At 43.1% G+C, this 18,849-nt stretch overlaps 1 protein-coding gene across 5 annotated transcripts in view; it reads right to left on the bottom strand.

Annotated features, from left to right (window-relative positions):
• The window catches only part of LOC100607558 (cat eye syndrome critical region protein 2), a 194,109-nt gene that overhangs the window by 66,165 nt on the left and 109,095 nt on the right, over positions 1-18,849 (bottom strand). For all 5 annotated transcript variants that reach the window (XM_030815771.1, XM_030815772.1, XM_030815774.1 and 2 more), the window contains exon 2: positions 15,231-15,325. In XM_030815771.1, coding sequence (XP_030671631.1) covers positions 15,231-15,325 — 95 coding nt within the window. The remainder of the gene's footprint in view (positions 1-15,230; positions 15,326-18,849) is intronic.

The raw sequence follows: 18,849 nt of genomic DNA, 5'->3' as shown, positions 1-18,849 counted from the left end.
ATGAGTCAACCACCTTTCCAAACTCTTAAAGTTAGCCATTTCTTAGAGGCCCAGCAGAGAATTTCTCAGCTTCCTCCAGACAGAACATGCTTCTACTGCTGAGACCAAGGACGGCCCGACCTGATTCAAGTGTTCCAGCACAAGCCTCTGCCGGCTGGAACTGGCAGAATTCTTCACTGTGTAGGACAACACATGTTTAGTATCTGCACCCTGTTTAGGGAGATCACAAGAAGAAGGCTCTTAAGTTCTTTGAGGAATGTGTTATGGACATGAAAGGGCAGCCATGGTCTCTCTACAGGGGAGCAATAAAGGTATGGCACCAGGCATCCCAGAATGGAGATAAGATGAAAAATCAAATTGCGCTCTGCCATTTGCTACAACAATTTGTGAAGCAAATGAAATACATGTACACACAGGCCACGTTTAACGTGAGTACTGGATTGAGATAAATATTCTGGTTCTAGTAGTAAAGCAGTAAGTAAAAGATTCTGTGCGAATACTTGATAAAGCATTTATTCTCGAAGTTTATAAAAAGACCAGGCCAAAATAATTAAAATAACAGTTCTTCTTCTCTAGGGTTGTAGAATAGCTACTATATCCAACATACTAAAATCAACACGAGAGCCAAGATAAGTTAAAATCATGACTATTTCAAATTAAAGGAAAATATGGTTAAGTCAGAATCTATGCAAAACATCTTTGCCTAGAGAAACATGTACATAATACAGATTTTTACATGTGTTTATGAATGTTTATGTTGGGTAACCAAGAAAGTGAATAAACCCCAAATGTATCTTTAAAATGATAAAGGCTATTTTTTTTTAATGGAACCTAAATACTGTATAGATGAAGTGAGAAGTCTCAAGTATCATGTATAAGGCATGAAGAGGTGCAATAAAAATTCTGAATAGCTCTGGATAAAATTTAAGGATATATATTGTTTGCCCTACAACTGCTAAACACACACACACACACACACACACACACACACAGGAATAAGAAGCCAATAGTGGAAATAAAGTGATACACTTAAAACAAATTCATGTGCCTAAAAGAAAGCATTAAAGGACCAACAAAGGAACAAAAAGCAGAAGGCAGCAGAGAAGTTTCTCAACCTTAGCCACTTGGGAAATGCAAGTCAAAACTACAATGAGGTACCACCTCATGTCCACTATAATGGTGGACGTCAAAAAACATACAGTGACAAGTGCTGACCAGGATGCAGAGACACGGAACCCTCCCACACGGCTGGTGGGAAGGCTAAGTGGTGCAGCTGCTGTGGAAGTTTTGCCAAGTTGCATTGAACCACCAACCGGTCCAGCCACTCCAGCTCCTAGGTGTACACCCCAGAGAAAGGAAAACACATCCACACAAAGACTTGCACATAAATGTTCAAAGCGGCAGAATTCATAACAGCCAAAAGGTAAAATCTGCGTACATACCCATGAACTGAAGGATGAAGTGTGTATCCACACAATGAAGTATTATTTTACCATAAAAATGAATGAAGTACTGATTCATGCTACAACATGGTTAAAACTTGAAAAATAACTCTAAGTGAAAAAAGCCAGATACAAAAGAACACTTCCCATATGGCTCCAGTTACAAGATGGGCCTACAACACTCAAACCTGTGGAGACAGTAAGGAGAATAGCGATGCTGGGAAGTGGGGTGGGAGGAAACAGGGAATGACTGTTAATGGGTACAAAGTGTCTTCTGTATGGTAATAGAAGTATTCTGCAATTAGATATTGGTGATGGTTGCACAATTTTGTGAATACATAAAAACCAATGAATTGTACACTTTAAAAAAACACAAGGAGGCCTGGCGTGGTGGCTCATGCCTGTAATCCTAGCACTTTGGGAGGCTGAGGTGGACAGATTACGAAGTCAGAAGTTTGAGATCAGCCTGGCCAATACGGTGAAACCCTGTCTCTACTAAAAATACAAAAGAAAAAAAAAAATTAGCCGAGCATGGTGGCATGCACCTGTAATCCCAGCTACTCGGAGGCTGAGGCAGGAGAATCGCTTGAACCCGGGAGGCGGAGGTTGCAGTGCGCTGAGATTGCACCACTGCACTCCAGCCTGGGTGACAGAGCGCGACGCCATCTCAAAAAATAAATAAATAAAAATCAATAAATAAAAATACAAAGATTAAAAGGATAGAAAATGATCTACCAGACAGAGTAAGCATGAGAAAGCTGAGGATTAATATGAGACAAAGCAGATGTGGAGACAGAGTGTCACATAAGAAGGAACGGAACAACTTCCCAGGACTACATAACAAAGCTACCGCTACACATCCAATAACAGGACACCACAACCCATGAGACAAAATGGGCACAAATGACGGGAGAAATAGATCCACCATCAGAGAGATTTTAATACTGGCTTCTCATTAATAGAACACACACACACACATACACACACACAAAAAACAGTAAGGAACAGATCTCAACAGTATTACCACTAACATACTAAATCACGAATTTAAATAATACACTTTTGGGTCACGGAAGAAATAAAGGAGAACATGTTTTAAACAATAATATAAACATCAAAATTCACAGGATGCAGCCGACCATGGGTTAGAAGGAAATTTAAAAGTTTTTTTAGGGGAAATGTATAGCTTTAAATGTCTGTTATTTGAAAAAAGGCTCAAAAACAGTACTCCAAAGAAGCAAAAAAAAGGAGCAAGCTAAAGCCAAAGTAAATAGAAGAAATAAAAAAGAGAAATCAATAAAACAAAAAAGAAGCAAAGAGTAAAGAAAATTAATAATATAAAACAGTTCCTTAGTAAACATTTAAAAAGTTGATAAGGCCTAGAATGGCTGCTCACGCCTATAACTCGAGCACTTTGGGAGGCCGAGGCTGGAGGACAACTTGAGGTCATGAGTTCAAGACCAGCCTGGGCAACATATCAAGACCTGTCTCTACAACAAATATGCTTTAAATAAGCAGGGTGTGATGGAGCACACCTATAGTCCCAGCTACTCAGGAGGCTGAAGCTGGAGGACTGTTTGAACCCAGGAGGTCGAGGCTGCAGTGGGCTATGATCACACCACTGCACTCCAGCCTGGGTGACAGAGTGGGAACTCTGTCTCAAAAAAGTCAATAAATAAATAAACATCCCTAATTTAAAAGAAGTAAGTAAAACACTTGGCCAAATATTTCACCAAAAAAGACATATACAAATGTATGGTAAGCACATGAATAACCACTCCACATTACTAGTCATCGGGGAAATGCAAATTAAACCCACAATAAGCTGCCACTTTCAACACAATAGGATTTGTAAAATTAAAGACAGCAGATGTTGGCAAAGATAGGAAGCAACTAGGCCAGGAGAGGTGGCTCATGCCTGTAATCTCAGTACTTTGGAAGGCGGAGGCGGGTGGCTCACCTGAGGTCAGGAGTTCAAGACCAGCTTGATTAACATGGTGAAACCCCGTCTCTACTAAATACAGAAAATTAGCTGGCGCACGCCTGTAATCTCAGCTACTTGGGAGGCTGAGGCAGGAGAATCACTTGAGGCAGAGGTTGCAGTGAGCAGAGATAGCACCATTGCACTCCAGCCTGGGCAACAAGAGCAAAACTCTGTCTCAAACAAATAAATAAATAAATAAAAATTTAAAAAGATATGAAGCAACTGGACTGTTCAGATAATCGCTGGTGGAAATGTAAATGTTGCAAGTGTTTGGAAAATAATTTCACAGTTTAAGTCAAACATACTTTTACCATGTGACCCGCCAGCAATTCCCAAGAGAAATGAAATTAAGTGCACACAAGCACTTGTATGCAAATGTTCACAGCAGCTTCATTCATAATAGCCTCCAACTGGAAGCAACCTAAGTGCTCATCCCAAGAACAGATTCAATAAATTGTGATATATTTTTCACTACAGACAATTTAGTCTCCCACTCCCCTCAAAGGAATAAACTACTGATACAAACAATGGCATGGATGAATATCATACAGGCACTATGTGAATGAAAGAAGCTGATGTGAGTTCATTTCACACTGTGTGATCCCATTCATACAGTTCTAGAACAGGTTAGGCTCCAACTATAGTGATAAAAATGTCGTCAGTGGTTGCCAGGTGTACGGTGTAGGTATGGGGAAGACTGACTACAAAGGAAACTTTCTGGGGAGACAGAAATGTCTATTTTCTTCAGTAGGATAGTCACTATGTGGTGCACTCATTTGTTACAAAACACTGGCCTATGTTAAAAAAGACATGATGAACGTACTTAACAGAAGCATTGTCATTTCCAAAAAGATGACAGATATTTCCGTAAAGAGAACCCAAAACACTAAATGTTTGTTTATAAGGGACCTAAATTAGGGAATCTATTATAAAATGCTAGATACATAATTAAAAATTAAATGAGGCCAGGCGCGGTGGCTCACCCCTGTAATCCCAGCACTTTGGGAGGCCGAGGGGTGCGGATCACCTGAAGTCAGGAGTTTGAGACCAGCCTGGTCAACATGGTGAAACCCTGTCCCTACTAAAAATACAAAAATTAGCCGGGCATGGTGGTAGGTGCCTTAATCCCAGCTACTTGGGAGGCAGAGGCAGAAGAATCATTTGAACCCGGGAGGTGGAGGTTGCGGTGAGTCGAGATCAAGCCATTGCACTCAAACCTGGGGGAAAAGAGCGAGAATTCTCTCTCAAAAAAAAAAAAAAATTAAATGAAAAATTGAATATACAATGTCGATGAATTACCGTTTAAGAGTGTAAGCCACAGGACAGTGGCTGGGTGAAGACCATACTGAAGCACAAATCAGTCTGCGTTCTATAAAGAGCACTCTACTACAGATGTATGGACAAAAATAAAAACATTTTAGCAGTAAGTATCATCATCACGAGTATTCAATGAAAAAAAAATTTTTTTTTTTGAGATGCCCAGGCTGGAGTGCAGTGGCGCGATCTCAGCTCACTGCAAGCTCCGCCTCCTGGGTTCACACCATTCTCCTGCCTCAGTAGCTGGGACTACAGGCACTCGCTACCACGCCCGGCTAATTTTTTATATTTTTAAAGTAGAGACGGGGTTTCACTGTATTAGCCAGGATGGTCTCTACCTCCTGACCTAGTGATCCACCCGCCTTGGCCTCCCAAAGTGCTGGGATTACAGGCATGAGCCACCGCGCCCGACCAATGAAAAATATTTTTACACTGCTTAAACCATAGCTGAAAACACAGTTTGATTCAATCGTAGCTTTACTTTGACAGCGAAGAGCAAATCAGAAGTTCCTATTTTCCACCCAGTGCTCAATTTGCCAGGTTACTTCCCAATGGAAAACAAAGGTGCTGAAAGAGCCACTAGTATAATAATTCCTAAAGTATTTTTATTGATACAGGACCATAAAACCCACTGACAAGATTTGCAATTCCAGGGAGAATATAGAAGAAAAAGTATGTAGTGTTGCAAAGAACGTGTTAGTATCAAATAAAAACTCTGCTTAAGTTTTATATTGAAAGAGAAAGGCAAAGAATTGTCAAAAATGAAGAATCCACTTTTCACCATCGAGCTGAAAAACAGAAAGTGAGCAATGCCTTAGATTAGTGACCTTCCAGCGAAGTCCTGGACCAGCAGTGTGCAGCATCAGCACCACCCAGAACTTGCACAACATGCAGATTCCCAGGCCCCAGCCCAAGCCTACGGAATGAAAATGCTGGTGAGGCCCAGCGATTTGTGTTGTAACCACCCTTGAGTGATTGTGTTGTAAGGCTGGAGAATTACCACTTGCGCTTATTCATACCTTCTGTCTTCTCCCTGCTTACCAGGTATGATAACTTTCCTGAATTGCGATAAGCTTTCTCTTGTTCTTCTTTGTAAGTTTTCCACATATATGTATCCTTATTTGGTTCTCCTCGCCTTACACTTAATAAGTCACTGGTGTGTATGCTTCTGTGACTTGCATTATTTGCCTAACATTCTTTCTAATGGCCTAGTTTTTCCTGGGGAGAATGCACAGCTGTAGTAAGGCTTGCCCTCAGCATCTCAAGGCCACCCGCGTTCCCAGCCATGTGGGCTTTCCCAGCGGCTGATGCTTCATCCAAGCCGCAAGGGGTGTCTCCAGAGTGTGACAGTGAACACTAGCATGTGACTGACACGCCCCCAGTAGCATGTCACATACAGTCACACAGGGCTCCACAGCATCACGGGGGCCTCCTCGGAGTCCAGCGCCACGCCTTACACCCAGGAAAATACCACTTTATTTTGGCAACAAAACGAACAAATTCCTGAAAAATCATTTGAATTGAGACTTTATTCTCAATGTCTCTCAGGCTTATACCAGTTTTGTTTTGCCTTCGTTTCCTCAGGTAAAAAAATAAACTGTACTCGATGATGAGGTTCCTTTTATGTCTAAGTTGTTGACTATGAACTACAGATTGATCGAGGATTTAAAAACCCTTTTAGATGGGCACGGTTGTGCCTGCCTGTCATCCCAGCTACTTAGGAGGCTGAGGTGAGAGGATGGCTTGAGCCCAGGAGTTGGAGGCTGCAGTCAGCTACGACTGTGCCACAGCACTCAAGACTGCACGGAAGAGTGAGATCTCGTCTTCAAAACAAAAACAAAACAAAGAAAACACACGTTTTAAAGCAGAGGGCCACAGAAATATCTGATTTCTACTGAAATCATATAGATACTGCAGATATTTCCAAATAGCACTTATGCTCACTGAGACCTGAAGACAGTAATTTTGGGAAATTAGCTCTGCTGTTAGATGAATACAACACTAACTATATCAAAAATTTCATTCTTCAATACTTTACTTTCTTTTCTTTTTTTGAGACAGGGTCTCACTCTGCCACCCAGGCTGGAGTGCAGTGGTACCATCTCCACTGCAACCTCCGCCTCCTGGGCTCAACTGATTCTCCTGCCTCAGCCTCCCGAGTACCAGCGACCACAGGTGTGCGCCATTGTACCCCACTAATTTTTGTATAATACTTTTTGTGGAGCCAGGGTTTCACCATGTTGCCCAGGCTGGTCTCGAACTCCTGAGTTCATGTGAGCGGACTGCCTCAGCCTCCCAAGAGTGTTGAGATTACAGGCATGAGCCACCACGCCCAGCCAATACTTCACTATTTTTCAGTATAATTGGGTTTGGGTGTAATCTTATTTTATGATTTCAAAACATTATTTTTAGATGGGGTTCACAGGCTTCCTTAGTGTGCCAAAGAGTTAAAAATCCTGTTTTCAAGGAAAACTGTTTTACTTAACACTTTTCTTCTATATTTCTCATTTACAGCATGGGGCTGCAGTTAGAAGTCGGAGGTCTAGGAAACAGATCTGTACCGTCTCAATTACCAGCTGTGTAACCTTGGGCAATTTATTTAACTTCTCTGTGTCTCAAATTCCTCATCCTTGATGGAAGGATGGGAGAGGACTTTCTATTAGAGGGCTGTCGGAAGGATTAAATGAGTGTTCTTGAGAAGCAGTTGGCAGAGTCCAGAACATAGGACATGCTGGCCAGTATCATTTCCATGAGTAGACAGTGTTATGCTGTCCTGTAAGTGCAAAAACCTCAGGTTGGAGAGTACGGTTGAAAGGAAATGTGGCCTCTATATTTCAATTTTAAAGATTAGATTGAGTCAGTGGAACTGGAATAGTAACTAGCTTCCTAAATACAGGAGTCGGAAAATTATAGCCTGAGGGCCAAATCTGGCCTGATGTCCTTTTTTGTTGAGACACACTTTCACTCTGTTGCAGAGGCTGGAGTGCTATGGCATGATCTCGGCTCACTGCAACCTCTGCCTTCCAGGTTCAAGCAATTCTCATGCCTCAGCCTACCGTGTAGCTGGGACTACAGGCATGTGCCAATACGCCCGGCTAATTTTTGAATTTTTAGTAGAGACGTGGTCTCGAACTCCTGACCTCAAGTGATCTGCCCACCTTGGCCTCCCAAAGTGCCGGGATTACAGGCGTGAGACGTTGTGCCAGAACTCCTTTAAAAACAAAACAAACAAACAAACAAACAAAAAACAGCCTATAATAATGGTTTTTATATTTTTTAATGGTGGGGAAAAAAATTAAAACTAAAAAACAGAAAAAGTCTTTCCTGGCGGGTGAAAATGATATAAAAGTCAAACCTCAGTGATTAGAAAGTTCTAATAAAACACAGTCACTATTGGTTTTTCTGTATTGCCTATGGCTGCTTTCATAGTGACAAAGCTGAGTAGCTGCAACACAGAGCCTAAAATACAAGGTGGGTGTGCACCTGTAATACTAGTTCCTCAGGATCAGGAGGCTGAGGCAGGAAGATTGCTTGAATCTAGAAGTTCGAGGCTGCAATGAGTTAGGTCCAATGCACTCCAGCCTGGGGAACAGAGTGAGACTCTGTTGCAAGTGAGGGCCTAAAATAGTCATGCGTTGCTTAACATAAGGGATATGTTCTGAGAAACGCATGGTTAGGTGATTCTGTTGCTGTGGAAACATCACAGTGTATTTACATAAACCTAGATGGTAGAGCCTACTACACACCTAGACTATATGGCATAGCCCACTGCTCCTAGGCTACAAACCTACACTGCACCTGACTGTACTGAATACTGTAAGCCACAGTAATGGAATGTTAAGGATTTGTGGATCCAGACCCATTTAAACATAGAAAAGGTATAGTAAGGACATGGTAGAAAAGATTTTTAAAATGGTGTATCTGTAAAAAGCACTTGCATTAGTGCAGCTTGCGGAACTAAAGTTGCTCTGGGTGAATCAGTAACTGAGTAGTAAACGAATGTGAAGGCTTGGCACATGACTGTACATCACTGTAAACCTTCTAAATGCTGTAAACTTAGGCTATACTACGTTTATTTTTAAAAAGCCTTTCCTTCAATAATACATTTAGCTTATTATGACATTTAAAAATTCACAAACTTTTAACTTTTTGATTCTAATAACAGCCTAAAACACTTTTTCGAGCTATACAAAAATATTTTTTTTCTCTTTTTTTCTGCTCTGTAGCCCCAGCTAGAGTGCAGTAGGAACCATAGCTCACTGCAGCCTCCAACTCCTGATCCACCTCAACCTCCCTAGTAGCTTAGACTACATGCATGCACCACCATGTCCAGCTAATTATTTTAATTTTTTAGTAGAGACAGGGGTCTTGCTATGTTGCCCAGCTAATTCATTTATTTTTATTTTTTAGTAGAGACGGAGTCTTGCTATGTTGCCCAGGCTGGTCTTGAACTCCTGGCCTCAAACCATCCTCTCACCTCATCCTCCCAGAGCGCTGGGATTACAGGCATGAGCCACTGTGTGGCGGCCTTCTTTATATTCTTATTCTGTAAGCTGTTTTCTATTGTTGAAATTTTTTATTTTTTACATTTGATCTGTTTTGTTCCAAATGAAGACAAGAACACACACATCAGCCTAGGCCTACATAGGGTCAGCATCATCAGTATTACTGTCTTCCACCTCGACATCTTGTCCCACTGGAACGTCTTCAAGGTAGTAACATGCATGGTGCTGTCATCTCCTGTAACAATGACAGAGATTCTTGTGGAATCTCTTCTGAAGCACCTGCCTGAGGCTGTTGTATATTATAGTTAACTTTTTAAAAATAACTAGGCCGGGCGTGGTGGCTCACGCCTATAATCCCAGCACTTTGGGAGGCCAAGGTGGGCGGATCACAAGGTCAGGAGATTGAGACCATCCTGGCTAACGCGGTGAAACCCCGTCTCTACTAAAAATACAAAAAAAAAATTAGCCGGATGTGGTGGTGGGCGACTACTGTCCCAGCTGCTGGGGAGGCTGAGGCAGGACCCCGTTTCAAAAGAGCTCAAAACCATCCTGGCCAACATGATGAAACCCTATCTCTACCCCAAAATAAAGAAATAATTAGATGGGCCTGGTGGTGCACGCCTGGAGTCCCAGCTACTTGGGAGGCTGAAGTGGGAAGATCGTTTGAGCCCAGGAGGTGGAGATTGCATGGAGCCAAGACTGCGCCACTGCACTCCAGCCTGGGTGCCAGAGTGAGACCCTGTGTCAAAAAAACTAAACAAAACTAGAAGGAATACACTCTAAGATAATGATTTAAAGTACAGCATAGTAAATACAGAAACCAGTAAGAGTTGTTTACTATCAAGTATTACATAGTGTACATGACTGTATGTGCTATGTCTTGTCTTGCTCTGTCACCCAGGCAGGAGTGCGGTGGCATGATCTCGGCTCACTGCAAGCTCTGCCTCCTGGGTTCACGCCATTCTCCTGCCTCAGCCTCCCGAGTAGCTGGGACTACAGGCACCTGCCACCACGTCCGGCTAATTTTTTGTATTTTTAGTAGAGACGGGGTTTCACCGTGTTAGCCAGGATGGTCTCGATCTTCTGACCTTGTGATCCACCTGCCTCAGCCTCCCAAAGTGCTGGGATGACAGGCGTGAGCCACCATGCCACGTCCCACCCTCCTTTTTTGTTTTTTTGAGACGGAGTCTCACTCTGTCGCCCAGGCTGGAGTGCAGTGGCGTGATCTCGGCTCCATGCAAGCTGTGCCTCCTGGGTTCATGCCATTCTCCTGCCTCAGCCTCCCGAATAGCTGGGACTACAGGTGCCGCCACCGCGCCAAGCTATTTTTTTGTATCTTTAGTAGAGACGGGGTTTCACTGTGTTAGCCAGGATGGTCTCAATCTCCTGACCTCGTGATCCGCCCGCCTCAGCCTCCCAAAGTGCTGGGATTACAGGCGTGAGCCACCATGCCTGGCCTGTATGTGCTATGTCTTTATATGACTAGTAGCGCACTAGGTTTGTTTACACCAGCATCGCCATAACCACTTGAGTAATGCATGTGCAACCATGTTACAAGGGCAATGACATCTCTAGAGGATAAAAATTTTCGTCTCTATCACAACGTTGTGTGACCACTGTTGTATATGAGGTCTGCCACTGAACAAAATGACAGTATGTGATGCATGCCTGTATTGACTATCTGGCCCTTTACAAAAAACATTTGCTGGCCCCTGTTCTAAAACATGCAAACCACAATGGAAAAGGATACAGTTGCTTGAGTCAAAATCTGTTTTCTGCTGAGCCTTTGGAGGAACTAGGCATACATGATTACTCTCACTAATTGTTTCATTTAATCCTCATAATAACTTTACTAAATATTGTCATTAATTCCATTTTATAGATGAGGCGAATTATGCACAAATAAATTAAGTTACTTTTTTTTTTTTTTTTTTTTGAGATGGAGTCTCGCTCTGTCACCTAGGCTGGAGTGCAATGACATGACCTTGGCTCACTGCAACTTCACCTCCCAGGTTAACGCCATTCTCATGCCTCAGCCTCCCGAGTAGCTGGGACTACAGGCGCCTGCTACCACACCCGGCTAATTTTTTTGTATTTTTAGTAGAGATGGGGTTTCACCACATTGGCCAGACTGCTCTTGAACTCCTGACCTCAAGTGATCTGCCTATCTCGGCCTCCCAAAGTGCTGGGATTATAGGCATGAGCCACTGCACCCAGCCGAAATTAAGTAACTTTTTAAGCTGCATGTTAACAGTTTAGTCTTGGAGGCATAACAGGTAAACATTTACTTATCCAAATTTCTCTTTCTTGCTTTTTTTTTTTTTTTTTTTTTTTTGAGACGGAGTCTCGCTCTGTCACCCAGGCTGGAGTGCAGTGGTGCAATCTCGGCTCACTGCAAGCTCCGCCTCCCGGGTTCACGCCATTTTCCTGCCTCAGCCTCTCCGAGTAGCTGGGACTACAGGCGCCCGCCACCACGCCCGGCTAATTTTTTGTATTTTTATTAGAGACGGGGTTTCACCGTGGTCTCGATCTCCTGACCTCGGGATCCGCCCGCCTCGGCCTCCCAAAGTGCTGGGATTACAAGTGTGAGCCACCGCACCCGGCCTCAAATTTCTCTTTCTTTAGAATGAGATCAAAGTAGAACTTTGGACAAGAACAAGTGTACATTCACAGTAACTGCATAGGGAACCATCATTTTAGGCAATTCCCTTCAGGGAAAAAAGCAAAGTAGATTGTAGTGTTCTTTCTTGTCCAGGTTCTCTGTTACACAGGTGTGTTCAGTTTGTGAAAATTCATTGAGCTGTAGAATTAGGAAATGAGCACTTCTCTCTCTCTCTCTCTGTGTGTGTGCGTGTGTGTGTGTGTGTGTGTGTATTATACATGAGTAATAAGTTTCAAGATGACTGCTGTCACTGGTACCTTGATCACAGCCCTGTAAGCCATCTCGAGCTAAACACACCAGTTGTGGTTTGTCCAGGTTCCTGACCCACAGAAACTGTAAGATTACAACTTTTTGTGGTTTTAAGTTGCTAAGTTTTAGGGTAATTTGTTACTTAACAGTGGATAACTAACACAGCTTGAAGTAGACACGAGTATTAACACTGAAAAAAGAGATAGATAATAATCCTAGAGAGTCAAAAGAATACTAACTTAAGAAAAAAATCAAGGCCAATAAACTCTGCAAATTAAAGACAGATACAGGGATACAGTATTCTATTATTTAATAAATACTTGTAGGGGCAAGGCACAGTGGCTCACACCTGTAATCCCAGCACTTTGAGAGGCCAAGGCACCAGGAGTTCAAGACCAGCCAGGGGAACACAGACCTTGCCTCTACAAAAAATTGCTAAAAATCAGCTGGGCATGGTGGCGCAGTCCTGTAGTGAGCTACTCAGGAGGCTGAGGTGGGAGGACTGCTAGAGCCCAGGAGGTCGAGGCTACAGTGAGACAGGATTCTGCCACTGCACTCCAGCCTGGGTGAAAAAGCAAGACCCTGTGCAAAAAAAAAAAAAAAAAAAAAAAAGAAAGACCACATTGTAGAGATGTCAATTTTGCCCAAATTTCTTCATAGGTTTGTTTGATTCTAGTTAGAATGATTAGATAAGGGGAGTTCTTAAAGAACAGGACATAACTTTGTAACCACTATCTGGAAGAACAAACAAGCAGAATTAGTTAAGACCGATTTTAAACAGAAGGACAAATTAGAGGGATGAACTCTGCCATGGAGGAATATCCTATAAGAGAAAACAGCCGATATGTGAAGGCTCAGTTCACAAGTCACTTTCTTACCCCAAGTTGTATGCTCTGTTAATATGTTGTATTTTTATTTCTAAGCACTTACTGGCAACTATATAATCATTACTATAATGATTCGCGGACCTCCCTGTCAGAACTGTGAGCTCTAAGAGACCTGGTGAGTGTTTGTGCTGCCAGTACCTACTAGTCTGTGTACAGAGGGCTCACAAGGATCATGCAAGCAGACACTCTCATGCACTGATCATTTAAGGCTAAAATACAACCAGCTCTGCGACGGGAAACCTGGCAAAAACCTTTAAGCCTTGCTTAAAACGAAGATCTTAAATGGGCATATCTTTTGACTGAGTGATGTACTTCCAGGAACCTGGTGAATTTTGTACAAAGCTATGCATTATATATGTTTATAACAGCTAAAAGCTAGACATAACTGTCAGCTATCAGACTGGATTATTTGACAATGACATTTAGAGAAAATGTGGTTATAAGAAAACTGATTGCTATAATGAAAAAAAAATTCCAGGTTATGAAAATGTGGAATTAAAACACAAGGTATGAATACAACAGTGCTTAAAAATTACAAACTCCCAAGTCTACATCCTAAATAGAGAACGGAAGAAAATATTCTAAGGTATATTTTATTATACCTTATATTTATTTTATTTGTACCTTATATTTATTTGTATTTACAAATACAACCTGGGTATTCTAGGGGGAAAAGTCATTATACTTAGTGCAGGAGCAATAACTCTCCCCTAGAGAATGCAGACTTCCACCCTGAGAAAAACAGCATTTACATCTCCTTCTTACCTTGTATACAACTTTACTGCAAATTAACAACAAGCATCGTTTCCCAGCCCTAACAGACTGAATTCATTAGAACAAAAATATTTGATACGTGGCCAGGCGCGGTGGCTCACGTCTGTAATCCCAGCACTTTGTGAGGCCGAGAGAGGCAGATCATGAGGTCAGGAGATTGAGACGATCCTGGCTAACACGGTGAAACCCCGTTTCCACCAAAAATATAAAAAATTAGTCTGGCGTGGTGGCGGGCGCCTGTAGTCCCAGCTACTCGGGAGGCTGAGGCAGGAGAATGGCGTGAACCCGGGAGGTAGAGCTTGCAGTGAGCCGAGATCACGCCACTGCACTCCAGCCTGGGCGACAGTGAGACTCTGTCTCCAAAAAAAAAAAAAAAAAAAAAAAAAAGATACCATCTTTACCTATCTAAGAAAGACAAACCATAACAACTCAAACCCCCTATATGGCATCGGAGGGCAAGAGACCGGGAAACCCACTGCGTCTCACCTTTTTGTGAGTTTGCCCTGTAGTTACGTCCTATGAAGACATGTAGCAAAGAAATGTGTATTAAGTGATGATCAAAACAAGAGGTCCTATCAGGACTCTCCTTTATTTGTCTCCATACATCACATTCTGCTCAACGTCTCTACACATCTCTTCTTTTTTTTTTTTTTTAAGGTGGAGTCTCACTCTGTAGCCCAGGCTGGAGTGCAGTAGCACGATCTCGGCTCACTGCAACCTCCACCTCCCAGGTCCCGGTTCAAGCAATTCTCCTGCCTCAGCATCGCGAGTAGCTGGGATTACAGGCACGCTCCACCATGCCCAGCTAATTTTTTGTATTTTTAGTAGAGACAGGGTTTCATCATGTTGGCCAGGCTGGTCTTGAACTTCTGACCTCAGCCTCCCAAAGTGCTGGGATTACAGGCGTGAGCCACCACGCCCCATGGCCTCTATACATCTCAAAGGCACTGGAGAGCTGTTCACACCTTGCAGTTAAGGGGTAAGGGTGCTTCGGCTCCAAGTTAATTACATCACTGCTGCTGGCTATGTAAACTACAGGAGATACTCAAATGACAGAAAGGTAATAAAAACTAGTTTTGATTTCTTAGGCAATACTTTACCAATACTGCAAAATCAGAAAAAGGCAAATATAAGAAGAAATTCTACACTAAAATATGTTAGCTGGGGTATCAAGAGTAAGCGATACGGATTTGTGAGAATGAAATAAACTCAAAGATTATGATGGAATAAAAACTCAACTGCAGAATGAGCCAAACACAGCCTGGAAATTCACGTGTATGTCCTCCATCTACACTGTCCCGTGATGGCTAACGATCGGTTCTGGTTTGTCACAGGAGACAGGAAACATCACTATGGCTGGTTAATTGGTTCTCCATGCAAGAAATGCTTAGAAAGATCAGAATTACTCACGTGATATCTCTTCGTTGATAGCAGCCCTGAAGCAGGCAGGCAATCAGGTCACTGATAAACTCCACGTCATCTCTGTGAAGAGCAGCTTCTAACTCCTGAGGGAGGGAGAGAGGCAAGTTGAGAAATCAGAGATTTCTTAAAATACACGCCCCTCCCTACCACCAGCACAAGCCCCAAGAACTGAATGGTCCCAGCAGCAGAAGGGCTTGCCAGAGATCAGCTCTGCCCTTCCTTCTGGCTACTGTGAGAAGAGCAACCGGATTCCGCGTTTTCTTTTTCCCAGGGTTTTATTTATCTCACTACTCCCTCCCCAACCCCATTCCTCTTACCTGCACGTGAGAAGAAACACACATAACTCTTTGTGATAAATCAATGCTAGCTGCATAATTAATGAGCTTAACTCTGATTATATATAATCGAGTATAAGTACAAACGTGCTGTACTACTTTCTATTTTAATCGCAAAAGAGAGGAAAGGTGCGCTCATGTAATTGTTTATCGAGCATTTGTCATTTACTCAACCTTCTCAAGAGATAAACAATCTGCAACAGCTTTAAAGAACCACTGTATTTTGAACGGCCTTTGTTAGTAAGTGATAATGACAATTTTTATTTTGGGACGCCACACCTACATGGCTGATGAAAGGTGATTGCGAGATCCAAGGCTAATCTTACATCATCTAAACAGAATGAGGTAACGTCTGTGTGAATGTCTTTGCTTTCCTTGGGGTTCAGCTTGCCTCGACACGGTATTCCAACAAGGAATTGTTTGGAAAGGGGCCACTGGACAAAAAGTGGTGGTGGGGAACTTTAGGAGATCCTATTTCCCTTCTCAATACCCCCAAAATAAGCAGGTATTTTCTTAGATGACAGAATATTTTCTAGGCCATCAAGTCTCCTACTAGAAAAGTTTGCCCACATTCTTTCAACCAGGATGCAATCTCCTGCATGTAAACCATTTCCCAAGAGTCTGCTCCCTATGGTTTGACTTGCTCATAACCAGATCAGTAATCCCCAGAAAAACCAAACTTCTAACAATCTTATTAACGGTTCTGAAAAGTACGAGATGTGCCTAAGATGCAAGTTCTGATCTTAACAGCAATTACATGATAGCAGACACAAAACGGGGTGGTTTGCTTCTTATATAGAAATAATATGGCTCTGGCCAGGCATGGTGGCTCACTTGAGGTCAAGAGATCGAGACCAGCCTAGCCAACATGGTCATACCCTGTCTCTACTACAAATACAAAAATTAGCCAGGCATGGTGGCACGCACCTGTGATCCCAGCTACTAAGGCTGAGACACAAGAATCGCTTGAACCCAGGAGGCGGAGATTGCAGTGAAATGAGATCGTGCCAGCGTACTCCAGCCTGGGTGACAGAGTGAGACACTGTCTCAAACAAACAAAAAACACAAATCAATCAGTACTAGCAGGTACAGAAAACATGCTATGGGAGCTGAGAAGAAAAGGATTACTTCTGCTGTGGAAGCCTGGGAGATTTCGTGAGATGGTAATTGTGACCGAGTGACAATGGAGAGAGAGGCAGGGCATGACCAGGTGCAGGAGGATATTAGGTTCAGTTTAACTATTCTGTAGATTAGGTGAAGGGGAGTAATGTTAGCTGAGATTGACAGGCAATCCTGAATACCCAGCTAATGAGTTTGGCCTTTCTTCGGGAGACAATGGAGATCTACCTCAGTTTATTTCTATAGAGGAGAGGCAAAGTGAGACTCATCTAGCTGCTGTGTATATACAAGGAATTCTAGTGGTGGAGGGTGGGAGGGATGATGTTAGCCCAAGCAACAGCACAAGAGGAAGGTTCTGAAGGACTTACTAAATGAGAGAAAGGAGAAATAGGAATTCAAGATCTGCCAGAAGTAAAGGCCAGCCGAGGCGAGGGAAGACTTGAATGGCTGATGTTTTAAGCTGGGCACTGGGCAAGCCTCCCAGTGACTTATAACAGAAGCAAAATCTTCAATGCCGAAAGTCCCAGGCCAATCTCATTTGATAGGGAAGTCAGAATCAGCCAGAGCCGGAAATGAAACTACAGATCACGTATTTCCATTCTCTCAATTTAAAGATGTAGAAACGAGCCGGGTGTGGTGGTGCATGCCTTCGGTCCCACATACTTGGGAGGCTGAGGTAGGAGGATCACTGAGCCCAGGAGTTTGAGACCAGCCTGGGCCACACAGCAAGACCCTGTCTCTTTTAAGGGAGAAAAAACAACAACAGCAAGATAAACTAGGTCCAGAAAGGTTAACTGGCTTCTCCAAGGGCACTCAGCAAATCAGTGACACAGCTGAGTGGAAACCCAGGTCACCAAGTACAGTGTTCTTCCCACAACCAAGCTGCTCCCCGCCGCCAATGTTCTCCATTCTAGAAAGGCCTGATGGTTTCTACAATTACAGTGACCTGCCCCAACCACTGTGTCTTTTCTCTAAGAGCCCTCACATGTATCATTCTCCCTAGGCGGAAATCCTGTCCCTCTGCCAAACTGTACTGCAGTTCTTTACGGGAGAAACCTTATCTGCAAAGTCTTCCCAGCCAAGCTCCCCCACGCTGCTCCCACCAGTGCTCGCTGTCACTGTGGCATCCATGCATCCCCATGTTTCTACACGTCCTGTTCTGTTCCCTTTCCAGCCATCATAAACTAAGAGCACAATCGGATCGTGATTAAAGGTGCTACAGTCTGTACTAACTGATTTCTCCTAAGATTTTTTTAAGCATGGAAGTACCAAATTAAATAATAAAGGCAACACTGGAGGCTGAGATGGGAGGATTGCTTAAAGCCAGGAGTTCAAGACCAGCCTGAGGAACATAGCGAGACCCCATCTCTACAGAAATAAATAAATAACAAAGGCCACATTTGAGAAGATAAGCTAAGAACTGGGAGGGTGTTCCCAAGGAGGGGACTGCATAAAGTTTGCCATATGGTTCATGTGGCATCTCCTTAGAGGATCACTTTTACTATGTGGTTTCCAAGAAATTTAATTACCTTTCTCTCCATCTCTGCCTTCGGCACACAGACATCCTCTTCTGGCTTCCGCCTTTATCATGGCCATTTTCACCAGCGCTGCCTAGGTTCTAGCTAGAATACTATCTTCCAAGGAGGCAAGACAAGTTTTCTACATTATAGCAACAATGTCAGGAATGCCTTTTCTTCTAACACAATAGAAAGTAGAGTATCAGGGATGCTGGACTAGCTCTTCCAAGGAGAACTGAATAGGCTTAAATGGTCCCTCAAAGGACACACGTAGGGAGAGGAACTCTGCGTCATTTATTAAATATTCCAACTCTTCTCCCTTACCTACCATATTCCCCATTTCACCATCCCTGGAATATAGTAACTAACTCATGAAGTCATTAAAAACAGGGTTCAAAATGTAAAATTGCTTTTTTTTTTTTTTTTTTTGTGAGACGGAGTCTCGCTCTGTCGCCCAGGCTGGAGTGCAGTGGCACAATCTCGGCTCACTGCAAGCTCCGCCTCCCGGGTTCACGCCATTCTCCTGCCTCAGCCTCTCCGAGTAGCTGGGACTACAGGCGCCCGCCACCACGCCCGGCTAATTTTTTGTATTTTTTAGTAGAGACGGGGTTTCACTGTGGTCTCGATCTCCTGACC

The sequence above is a fragment of the Nomascus leucogenys genome, chromosome 7b (genome assembly GCF_006542625.1).
Source record: "Nomascus leucogenys isolate Asia chromosome 7b, Asia_NLE_v1, whole genome shotgun sequence".
NCBI classification, from domain to species: Eukaryota; Metazoa; Chordata; class Mammalia; order Primates; family Hylobatidae; genus Nomascus; species Nomascus leucogenys.
The sequence above is the reverse complement of the archived record's forward strand: the minus strand, read 5'-3'. Positions and strand labels throughout refer to the sequence as shown.